Raw genomic sequence first — 12,535 nt, forward strand, 5'->3', positions numbered from 1 at the left:
CAATTGCTCTTATGGAATGTCCAAAAGTTTGGTTAGGGCTATAGAAGTGAGTATTTCTTGTCAGTTTGTCAAGGATACAGTAATTGCTTCTATTAAAGAGTACATCTGTAACTGCATTCTTAAACTGTCGGTTTGGGTATGCTTGAAAGTGTTACGGGATCCAACGTGTACTATAAGACAGTGGCAAAATGTGCAGCTACCATTTTGTCATTGGAAGGTTAGTGACTCAAAGCAATGGCAAGTGTGAAGCTACCACTATGTCATTGGGACAGGGTTCACACGCAGGCAATACATGAGTCGACGAGGTGTTGAATACACCAGGGTTGACAATGAGCATGTATGTGTCGTATATGTGTCGACAGGTGTTGAATACATCAGTGTTGACAGTAAGCATATACGACATAGATGCAAACGAGGACGTTTGAGATTTCAAGAGGGGGGTATGTCACCAGCGTGTGACTACTATCTATCCTTTTTGTTGATTTCTTTCTTATTATCTATTTACTTTCACTTTTTGGAAACACCCCTCGGGAAATCTAACTGCCCTGCATTGCATAGCTAGTGTGGAACTGTCCAGAGGGAGTCCAGGCCTGAGGGCAAGAGAGCACTAAGGTTGGACAAGGACTATGGTTAGCTAAGTGGGGTCATTGACTAGCCAAAGCGAATCCTTTGCTACAGAGGCTACATTTCAGTTCTGGATGTGGCCACACTGTACAAAGAGGGTCGGATGACCTAGAAAGATACAATGGCAGCATCTCCTAAAATTTAGGGAACTGCTATTTTGGGACCTGCAAATGTGTTTGCGTCATTACCTCCGGAATGACAAGGGGAACATTTTCTTACTCTGCAGTGAAGTCAACTGGGCAACCGGTTGGGAGATTTTTAGGTGGCAACCCCGAAACGGGAAAATGCTTATAAATGTGCCAAGTGGCACCTTCTGGTGCACTTTCCTTATGCAAGAGAAGGGGGTGTTGAATTTTAAGCTGGGAGAGGCTCATTTTCAGATTTTGTCACAGGTTAAGAGCTATGGAGTGCTTGCTTTCCCTCCTATGTACAGTGCGGTGCCAAGAATGATGCCCTGCACGCTACGCACTGCCCTCTCTCTCCTCTATGGCAGTATGTTATGCCCCTCTAGTGGGCTTTTCATTTGACCAATGTACAATTGTGTGGGTTCATGCGCGATTGCCGAGGCAAGAGCCTCTTGCACAGGTACTGGATTAGCTAGCGGCTAATCCCCCGCAGGTACAGGTGAATTCGGAGAGGTTTCATGCCAGAAATCTCGTCCGATTCAAAGGGCAAGTAGCCCTACAGGTGCGGGAGCTCGAGGACTTGCTACGGATGCGACCGGCACGCGAAACGGAGCCCAAAACAGTAAATTACAGACTGCTGTGTATTTTTGCAGGTTTAGGGTTTTGGCCCTAAACGGACCCTAATACCCCCAGGAGGTTCGGGGATGCAAGGGGACCGCTGTACAAGCGATCTGGCGCATTTTCAGGGCTGAAAACAGAGAATTCAGCGTGCTGCAGATTCTCGCCAGGTTTTGCAAAGTGCCTGTATGCGTCGGGAAAGTCGGCCAATGCGTGGGAATACTGACTGTGAAGGGTTCTAGTACAGCTATGCTACCGAAATCAAGCCAGAACAGTCAAAATTCAGCCAAGGTTGTGCGGGGCAGCTTGGAAAGAACCACAGCATATATTCCCTCTTTTAAACAATAAAGAAATACCGAAAGGGGCGCCTAAGTTAGGGGCCAATCTGGTGTCGGTCTTCTCATACAGGTGCATTCTAGCATCTGTATCCCATTCCCCTCTCTTGTGTCTTGAAAGTACAGGAATAATAGACGACTAATAATGGGTGAAAGCTAAATCAAGGTTTGAAGTAAAGTCTACCGTCCTTTTTGGATTGAACAGGCCGGTTTCAACAAGCACTCTTGAAGCACTTCTACAGAGCCAACCAATATGACTTCCTCGAAGACGAGCAAGAAAACAAAAGAATTTAAAGAAGGTGGACATTCGATTAAATTTGAATCCTTCTCTGGGTTCCGAGATGCTCGAACATGGTGGTCCACTCTTCTTCTGAGGAAGGAAGCTACAGTTAAATGGTTGAAATTCAAAAGGCTCTTTATTTTCTTCTTGGCTGACTCGGGAGTACGAACGAGATATACGAACCGCTTGGAATCATCTTTGGATGACCAAGGGAGATTCTTTGAACGCTTATTGCGAGAGATTTTCTACCAACCTCTTCATTTATGAAGGTCTCTTTTAAGGAATAGATTGAGCGGTTTTGCTACGGATTTTCTACAGAGATCCAGATTACTGCTTAGAACAAAAGTCAAATTTTATTCAAGAATTGATGGTCATGCGAAACGGGGTTTTGCCATACGTTCAGGCAATCTGACTTACCCCACAGATGAGATCTTGACTCAGAGAACCCAACAAACTTCTAATAATGAAAGTAGAAATAGAAAGAGTTCCCAAGAAAAGAAAGACAAGGATTCACGACCGGGGCTCACTAATCGAGAGAGGGCCAACTACATCAAAGAGGGGAAGTGTTTCGGATGCGGGGAACATGGGCACGTCTCCGCGAAGTGCCCTAAAAGGCACAGCAAGTGTAACAAACTTGGACATTCAAGTCAAGATTCTACCACGACACAACAGAGATTCACTTTCAAACAGTTCACAGTTCACAATTGATTCGACACGGCCCGGCGGAGTTTCTGCCTAGAGATATTGGCCCCAAAGACTAGCGCCCCTTTCGGTATTTCTTTTTGTATTAATCTGTGCTCAAAGTACAAGGGAGTGGGAGGGTTCTCACTCTAAGACTCTGCGTCTAGATGCTCTGCAGAGTGGGAGCCCAACCACTTATTTAAAGGTTTACAAGGGATGCCAAAAGCAAAGCCCCAAAAGCTGCCATCTTTTCACATAAGCTTAAATTAAAGAAATTATCAAAAAAACAAACTCTCTCTCTCTCTCTCTCTCTCTCTCTCTCTCTCTCTCTCTCTCTCTCCCCCCCCAAGCCTTGCGTAGGAATTGCGTAGAGAAAAGCTGGAATTCCGTACTATCTGCAGCGTGAAAAGCGTGATCCGTACAGCGAGCCATGTCAGCCTTGTCAGCGGATTTTCCGCCGCAAATCACGGAGGACCGTACACTGCCACGTGAGCCCTGTCTCCGAGGGTTTGCTGCCAGCCGGGGTGTGTGGGTGTGTCCTATGCTGCCCCACATTTGACACGTCACCAATTTGTGACATACGCCACTCTTGAAAGCATTGTATCGCCCTCGATTACGCTTGCAAAACAGACAGGGGCCATAAACTGTCTTAGCAGACACTGACTGTTAGTACCAACGCACTAGGAAAACACATCTAGCACATGTACCAATCGACAGTCACATCACATGACATCACTTGTCAAATGACAAACCACATTCAAAATTTATTTGGATCTTAGACCATGATTAATCGGCAACGTATTTAGCAATCGCATCTAGATCCACTCGAGACCTCATAGATGCCCGATTAACTAATCTTTATTGCAACCATGTCTATCGAGATCTTTCAGACCTAAATGCTACAGCCATTTCGTCTATCAGTTCCTGCACTTAAACGAGTCAGGTACAAATCAGTATTATATTATCGGGAATTCCAATTCATAAAGTCATACAGCAGAATACTGTCAGCTCATAGTATCCCTGAAACTCAAAAGAGACATCAGTGACTTTAGTGTAAAAAATTGGGGCAATCTGTTGACAAAGGAGTGGAGCGATTTCCCTCTTGTGCATACCTGCTACACCAAATTCCTCCCAAGCTGAGTTCAGGTTTCGATTTGGAATAGACTACGCTAAACCAGATGCTTCAAGGTAAAGGTTCACAATCTGAGGAGCATCTGCTAGGTCGTCCTCCTCCATCCACTTCGCATCCAATGCGGGATAGTTCTACGAAGAACCGCCTTATCATTTTACCTTTTACCTTTCTATCTTTATGTGCCAAAATCTGTTCTGGAATGAGTATCTCCTCGTTTTCCTCCACTTCCGGTTGCTCATTTGGCTCCCTATCATCGGGCACATCGTCTTTAAAAGTCTTCATGAGACTCACATGAAAAGCATTGTGAATCCTCCAAGTATCGGGCAGCTTCAGTCTAAAGGAGACATCATTTATCTTCTTGAAAATCTGAAAAGGTCCATAGTATCTCATGCTAAGCTTTGGAAAAAGCCGCTCCTTTCCCTTTTTCTTTCTTAGGCGTGCCTTCTCAAAGCGTAAGAGCACCCAATCGTTCTCCTTTAATTTCAAATCGCGAAGATGTCGATTTGCTGCCTTTTTCTGTCTTTCCTGAGATTTCTTCAAAGCCTCCCGGACCTTGGCAAAAGCAGTGTCCAAGTCCCGTGTGTACTGGTCGGCTTTAAAAATCTTACCTTTTGTGCTTAGGAAGGGTGGAACCTTCGTAGCACCTTCAATAATCTCAAATGACGCCTTCCTCGTCGAAGAGTGAATCGTGTTATTATAGGCAAATTCCACCAAGGGCAAATACTTTTCCCATTGAGTCTTTTGATCCGAGATGTAAGACTTCAATAAATCCATTACGATTGAATTTGCAATCTCCGATGGGCCCCATCTGTTTGCGGGTGGAAAGATGATGAGAACTGCAACCGCATGCCAATGTTCTCCCAAATCGCCTTCCAAAACAAACTCGTGAATCTGGGGTCCTGTCGGAGACAATTGTCTCAGGCATGCTATGTAATCTGAAGATCTGGGCAACAAACAGTCTCACTAAGTGATCCGGCTCGACTCTTTTCTTCACTGGAATGAAATGATCTTGCTTGCTAAATCTGCCAATAACAGTTCAGATACCATTGTACCCACTCTGTGTTCTCGGGAGATAAAAAATGAAATCCATTGCAATACTTTCCCAGAGGCAGGTGGGTATGGGTAAAGGCTGTAACAATCCCTTTGTTTTATGCCTCTCAAACTTGACTTTCTGGCATACCAAGCAACTGTGTACAAAATTGTCCACGTCCTTCTTGAGTCTCGGCCAAAAGAAGTATCTCTCCACACCTTTCAAGGTGGTAGCAATGCCGCGGTGACCCGTAAATGGTGGACAATGGTATTCGGTTGGAACCTTTTCCCTCAACGGCTGTGTAACACACAACATTGTTTTCTTCACCAATCAGCCATCCCGAATGGAATATTCCGCTACTACCTTCCCGTTCCGTATCCGAGTAAAATATCTGTATCTGTGGCATACTGATCGACCATATCCTCGAAGCTCCTATGATGTATCGCAGAAATAGCTAGAACCAACGGCTTCCGGGACAAAGCATCTGCCACCCAAATTCTTCTGTCCCTGCACATGGACAATCTAGAAGTGAAACTGTGACAAGATAATTGCCCACCGCATATGCTTTTCCGATGGCTGCTTCTGTGACAAGAAGTAGCGTAAACTCTGATGATCTGTGAAGATCGTAAAATCGGCTCCGAGTAGGTAATGTCGCCACTGAGTAAGAGCATGGATAACCGCCAAAAGCTCTTTCTCATATATCTGTGCTATCAATTCTGGCCTTGAGAACAATCGGCTCACGTAGCCAATGACATGGCCTTCTTGCATTAAGACCGCACCCAAACTACGACCACAAGCATCACAATATACTTCGAATGACTTTTGCAAATCCGGAAAAGTCAAAACTGGTCCTGTAGTCAATTTCTCTTTCAATGTCTGAAAGGCAGTCACCTCTGTGGGTCCCCACGAGAAAGGGACTCCTTTCTATGTTAAGATATGCAAAGGGGAAGCAACCTCTGCAAACTTTCTAATGAACCGCCGGTAGTAAGAACATAAGCCCAAGAAGCTTCTAACTTCTTGGACATTCTTCAAATCGGATCAATCACGGATAGTCTCTATCTTGGCCGGGCCCATCTGCACTCCTGCTGTTGAGACGATGTGTCCCAAAAAGTGTATCTCTGGTAGGAAAAATTCACTCTTCTTTGCATTGATCACCAACTTGTGATCCCACAATGCCTGAAAGACCTGTAGCAGATGTGCTCTATGATCTGCCTCATCCTTGGAGAAGACAATAATGTCATCAAAGAAAGTGTCCACGAAAGATCTGTACTCTCTAAAAATCCTGTCCATCACTCGGTTAAAGGTCGCTGGAGCATTGGTAAGCCCAAAAGGCATCACCAAAAACTCGAATAAACCGAAAGTCGTCCGAAAAGCTGTCTTGTAGACATCTCGTGGCGCGATTCGGATCTGATGATATCCGCTCTTCAAATCGATCCTGCTAAAACAAGAGGATCCCTGTAGTCGCTCTAGAATATCATCGATCCTAGGAATCGGAAATTTGTTCTTGATAGTGATTTTGTTGAGAGCTCTATAGTCAATGCACATTTTTCAAGATCCGTCTTTCTTCAAAACCAACAACACCAGAGAGCAGTAAGGTGAAGTACTCGGCTGGATAAGACCCTTTTCCAAGAGGTCTTTCACTTGGTTCATAATCTCTTCGTTCTGGGCTTGGCTCACACGAGAAGGTGGCTGGTTCGGTGGTGTGCTTCCAGGTATCAGATCAATGGTATGATCCTCAGGACGAGCTGGTGGCAATTCGCCTGGCAGGCCCTCAGAAAAGCAATCGGCATGAGTGTGGAGAAAATCTTGGCGTTCTTTTTCTAGATCAGACATATTTGTCCTATGATCATCATTCAACTCTTTCAAAAAGATCGAGTAAACAAACAGACTGGATTTCATTAATTTTGAAACGGCCGAAGCCGATAGAATAGGAACAGACTCGCCCTTAAATTTCACATCAAGTACAATGGTTCGGCCCTTTTCAGTAGTCAAAGTCGCTTTCTTCGCTCGATAATCGACCACGGCGTTGTTCTTATGGTACCAAGGGACTCCAAGGAGGACATCACAACCTTTCAAAGGCATTATGTAGAAGTCCTCATGCCCCAAATACCCCTGACAATGCAACCGAAGTTTGCCAATGACAGGTGTAATGGCTACGTCCCTGCCGGGTGCCGCTAGAACTGCCTCTGCTTGTGGTCTTAACCGATCGGGTGTAATCTCGAGCCGCGCAGCCAATTCAAGTGAAATGAAGTTGGCCTTGGATCCTCATCAAAGAACCAGTCTTGCTTTCATCTTGCCTTTCCGTCCATGTTCCTCAGCTGCTTTTGAACTCTCTGGCCTTTCTTCATCTTGTTCTTTCTATGCCTTTTTAGGGCACTTCACGGAGATGTGTCCTTGTTCCCCGCATCCAAAACACTTCCCCTCTTTGATGTAGTTGGCTCTCTTCCGAGGAGTGAGCCGGGGTCCGGGCATCCTTATCTTTTTGATCTCGGGGACTCTTCTTCTTTCTACTTTCATTTTTAGAAGTCTGCTCGGTTTTCTGCGTCATGATCTCATCTGTGGGGTAAGTCAAATTGTGTGAGTGTATGGCAAAGCCCCGTTTCGCATGACTCATCAGTTCTTGAATAGAATCGGACTTTTGCTCTAAGCAGTGATCTCAGATCTTTGTAGGAAGTCCGCAACTAAACCGCTCAATCGGTTCTTTAAACGAGATCTTCTTAAATGAAGAAGCGGGTAGAAAAGAGCTCCAAAATCTCTCGCAATATGCGTCCAAAGTATCTTTCTTGGTCATCCGGAGATGATTCCAAACAGTTTGTATGTCACGTTCGTACTCCCGAGTCAACCAAGAAGAAATAAAAAGCCTTTTAAATTTCAGCCATTTAACTGGCGCTTTCTTTGTGTATGGCTCTAAGAGTGATAGTTGGCTTGATTTCAATGAGGAGTATAAGCTAGGTATTGTTCTTGATAATATGTTTATTGAAGGCCAAAGCCCTCGAAGCATCTTGGAATCCAGAAAAAGTGTCAAAATTAATTGACTGTCCACCTTCTTTAAATTCTCGAACTTTCTTGCTTTTATCCTCCAGAAAGTCATACTGGATGGCTTTATAGAAATTCTTCTTCTTTGCATAAAAGCTGTGATTATCGGAGTCCGAACTATCTGAAGACAAGTCCTCTGTAGAATTGTCAGAAACTGGGCGAAACTTAGGCTTCTTTGCCTTTTTCTGGCCCTTTCCGAAGCTTTGCTTTTTGCTTCGCTTTTTCCCTTTCCTGTCTTCTTCACTCGAGTAAGAAGAGCTAGAAGAACTGTCAGAAGAAGAAGGAGAGGAACTGGATACTCCTTCAAATCGCACATGCTTCTTCTACTTTCTTGCCGAGGCAAAAGTAGATTGACGACCCAAATAACCCGGGAAGTCAGTTCCTTTCTTCTGCTTTTTGTCATGCTTTTTGGCTTTGTTGGTTGCGTCAAAAAGATGGGTAATCCGTGTATCAACCACCTCTTCTAATTCTTGCTCTGTAAACATCCTCGGAGTAGGAGGTTTCTTGAGTGCGAGTTTGAGGGGTGGTTCTGTGGCCTTCCGCCACTAAGAGTGCACTTCGTCGAAGGATGCCTTAGTCAAAAATTTGGCAAATTTCGGATCCTTCGCAAGGTTGATCATCATCTTTGTCGCATCGTCAACCAATCGTCGACGCTCCATCTCTTCAATATCCGCCTGAGTAGGCCGAGGCGGGCCGTACTCCTCGTGAGAATCTTCTTCGTGATCTCTTCCTGCATCCCCAGATGCAGAGGAAGTCGACCGGTCTCTGTTTGAATCCATAAGTGTCGCGAGAAAAGGATCGGATTTCCCGGTAGAAGAGAAATCGGCAACGCTCTGATACCACTGTAACAAACTTGGACACTCCAAGTCAAGATTCTACCGCGAGACAACAGAGATTCACTTCAAAACAGTTCACAGTTCACAATTGACTCAACACGGCCCGGCTAGAGATATTGGCCCCAAAGACTTGCACCCCTTTTGGTATGTCTTTTTGTATTACTCTGTGCTCAAAGTACAAGGAAGTGGGAGGATTCTCACTCTCAGATTCTGCGTCTAGATGCTCTGCAAAGTGATAGCCCAACCACTTATTTAAAGGTTTACAAGGGATGCCAAAAGCAGAGCCCCAAAAGCTGCCATCTTTTCACATAAGCTTAAAATAAAGCAATCATATATTAAAAAAACTCTCTCTCTCTCTCTCTCTCTCTCTCTCTCTCTCTCTCTCTCTCTCTCTCCAAGCCTTGCGTAGGAATTGCATAGAGAAAAGCTGGAATTCCGTACTGTCTGCAGTGTGAAAAGCGAGATCCGTACAGCCAGCCACGTTAGTACTGTCAGTGGATTTTCCGCCGCAAATCACGGAGGACCGTACACTGCCACGTCAGTCCTGTCTTCGCGGGTTTGCTGCCAAGGGTGTGTCCATTGCTGCCCCACATTTGACACGTCACCAATTTGTGACAGCAAGAACAGAATGAAGACAGGAAAGAGAATTCGAGAGCAGCTGATGAACGTGGACGAAAAGGCAAGATGAAAGCAGGACTGGTTCTAGATTGCATGGGTACTGACCCAAGCACGATTGATGAAAGTACAGAACTTAGCCGAGCTTGGGGCAAAGTGAAAGATCAAGAAGCCCTGATTTTCTTTGATGGAGGAGCCAAGGCCAACTTCATTTCACCTGAATTTGCGGTGCGGCTCGAGGTTACACCTGATCGGATGAGACCACAAGCAGAGGCAGTTCTAGCGGCACCCAAACGGGACGTAGCCATTACACATGTCATTGGCAAACTTCGGTTGCATTGTCAGGGGTATTTGGGGCACGAGGACTTCTACATAATGCCCTTGGAAGGTTGTGATGTCCTCCTTGGAGTCCCTTGGTACCGTAAGAACAGCGCCGTGGTCGATTATCGGGCGAAGAAAGCGACATTGACAAATGAAAAGGGACGAAAAATTGTACTTGATGTGAAATTGAAGGGCGAGTCTGTCTCTACTGTATCGGCTTTGGCCGTTTTGAAATTAATGAAATCCAGTCTGTATGTTTACTCCATCTTTTTGAAAGAGTTGAATGATGAACATAGGACAAATATGTGTGAACTTGATAAAGAACGCCAAGATTTTCTCCACACTCGTCCCGATTGCTTTTCTGAGGGCCTGCCAGGCGAGTTGCCACCAGCTCGTCCCGAGGATCATACCATTGATCTGATACCTGGAAGCACACCACTGAACCGGCCACCTTATTGTGTGAGCCGAGCCCAGAATGAAGAGATTATGAACCAAGTGAAAGACCTCTTGGAAAAGGGTCTTATCCACCCGAGTACTTTATCCTACTGCTCTCTGGTGTTGTTGGTTTCAAAGAAAGACGGATCTTGGAGAATGTGCATTGATTATAGAGCTCTCAATAAAGTCACCATCAAGAACAGATTTCCGATTTCGAGGATCGATGATATTCTTGACCGACTACAGGGATCCTCTTGTTTCAGCAGGATCGATGTGAAGAGCGGATATCATCAGATCCGAATCGTGCTGGGAGATGTCTACAAGACAACTTTTCGGACGAGCTTCGGTTTTATGAATTTTTGGTGATGCCATTTGGCCTTACCAATGCTCCAACAACTTTTAACGAATGATGGACATGATTTTCATCTGCTCTGCTTCTCCACGCGGTAGAATGCTAGATAGAGAACTCACATAGCATATTTGAAGGCCCTTGGCCTATCCAAAAGCAATTACATGATTCCAAGGCGTCTACCATTCAGAAGCACATCACGAAGTGGGATCTTTCGGGACAAAATCAATGCTCTACCGTATTTCAAGAGGATGGTGTATTTTTATTAGAGTGCAATCGGATCACCCGTACAGGGCTCTTCATAGGAGGAGGTTATGCATCAAATCGCGTGCACGGGTCGGAAGTTCTTGTCATTCACCCCATCTTCTGTTGCCACTCCTGACAAAAGAAACGTGCTCGATTCCCATTGAGGAGGCTTGTGAAGGGTCCCAGGTTTGTGGGTAAGAGGTCCACGGGACTGTCTCATAGTCTCCATGACAAGTGAGGGCTAGTTTCTTGTCTATTAGGTTCTTCTTTTTCCCGGCTCTGGCAAGCTCCCATTCCTCCAGTAATTGGCTGGACAATCTATTCGTTGAAGCGAAGTTTTAAACGATTAGCAGGTTTGCCGTGGGTATGTTCTTGATGAGCTGGCATGATCATAGCCACTGTGGCATGTGCGAATTATGGGCCGTTGGTCAGCGATCAATGTGTCCAAGATACTATTTTAACAATTTTGTTCAAAACGTAACTCTTGAAAGCTCATGGTTTAGTGCTATCTTTTTTTAAAGAAGCAATAGTATTGATTAACTTTGACCCTGTGAGCCGACTAAAGATGGTAGGCTTAAATCTATGAAAAATATAAAATCTTACCTAAAAAAGGTTGTTTTTGTATATGTTTTCTATTATTTCGTTTCGTGTGATTCTATTGCCTAGATTTTAATTCATACATTTTACTGAAATTATTTCTTCTTGTTTAGAAAACAATACCTTCAAACTAAGAAATTTTGTTGCTTACTTTTCATTGTTACATGTAGGTTTTGCGTGGATCACCGTTATGGTCTTTCCACGACCATTATATTTGGCCAAATTTCCTCTGTCATTGTCACAAGAGAGAATCTGGCCATGGCATGCAAGGATGTCGGTCAGGTATTGATCAATGCCATTCGCTCTATGCTTCAGGGGGACACTCTTCTGGCATTGCTTGACCGACGATTACATGACTACGTTGTCCCCTTAAAGGGGCACGAGATGTTCTATGATGTATACACGGCATGGGTCACGGTGGATTTTCATAGTCCAGTGGAGCTGGACATGGAGTCTCTGGACCTGCAGGTACTTTTCAATTGTCTCTTTCAAATCTATTTGTTAGTACTTGAATTTGAATATGTAAGCATCGTTCCTTGACATGATTTTTGCAATGTGAATGCAGTACAACAGCTGCGGCAATTTCCAGAAAGTTCGCGGCAAATTCAAGAAGGTAGTTTAGTAGCTGTAGCAGAGGTCCATGTACAGATGTTTTTGCTATTCATGACATGAAATTCCAGGGCAAGTAGTACAATAGCTGTGGCAGAGGTCCCATTTATAGCTTTTGTTTTTGTTGTTCATGATAGAGACCTTGGCAAGCAGAGAGGCTTGTTTGATGTCCTTTGGACTCTTCTTACATTCATGGGACCATATGAGCTTGCATTATTGCTATGCTATTTGACAAAATGTCAAGTAAAATAGATCACTAATCACGGTGTGGATAGTTAACAAAGCAAGGCTTTTGCTTTGGATAAATTATGAACAAACCTTGTTCAAGTCGTGCTAAATCCCACTTCTTTTTTTTGGCAACGTACCATAGTATACTTACTGTCTATTGGCTGAGACTTTTCTTTGGCGTCAGATATCCAGACAGTTGTGACTAGTTCTTTAATGTGGTCTCATCTTTTTTGTGTGGTGTCCATGAACAGTATTCCCTGTAAATGTTGACAGATCACGTAAGTTTACCTACATCTAACACTTCGACATATCATAAGCCCGTTGTAGACACACTAAAGGAGGGCTACTGACCGTGCCGAAAGCAACATTATGGCATTGATTTTAAAGGGGACATGTTGCACGTAGTTTCACCTCATCATCGTATTGTGAGGACATAGA

The 12,535-nt window shown here is 44.4% G+C and overlaps 1 protein-coding gene across 1 annotated transcript in view; it reads left to right on the forward strand.

The window, feature by feature from the left end:
- Positions 1-12,290, forward strand: part of LOC147449685 (uncharacterized) — a 31,253-nt gene extending 18,963 nt beyond the window's left edge. Inside the window, exons 2-3 of the mRNA XM_086522678.1 lie at positions 11,431-11,728; positions 11,826-12,290. Of these exons, the coding sequence (XP_086378804.1) occupies positions 11,519-11,728; positions 11,826-11,882 (267 nt within the window). The 5' untranslated portion in view covers positions 11,431-11,518 and the 3' untranslated portion in view covers positions 11,883-12,290. The remainder of the gene's footprint in view (positions 1-11,430; positions 11,729-11,825) is intronic.
- The last annotated feature ends 245 nt before the right edge of the window (positions 12,291-12,535 follow it).

Source organism: Adiantum capillus-veneris, chromosome 10 (genome assembly GCF_014529385.1).
Source record: "Adiantum capillus-veneris isolate H3 chromosome 10, ASM1452938v2, whole genome shotgun sequence".
Taxonomy (NCBI): domain Eukaryota; kingdom Viridiplantae; phylum Streptophyta; class Polypodiopsida; order Polypodiales; family Pteridaceae; genus Adiantum; species Adiantum capillus-veneris.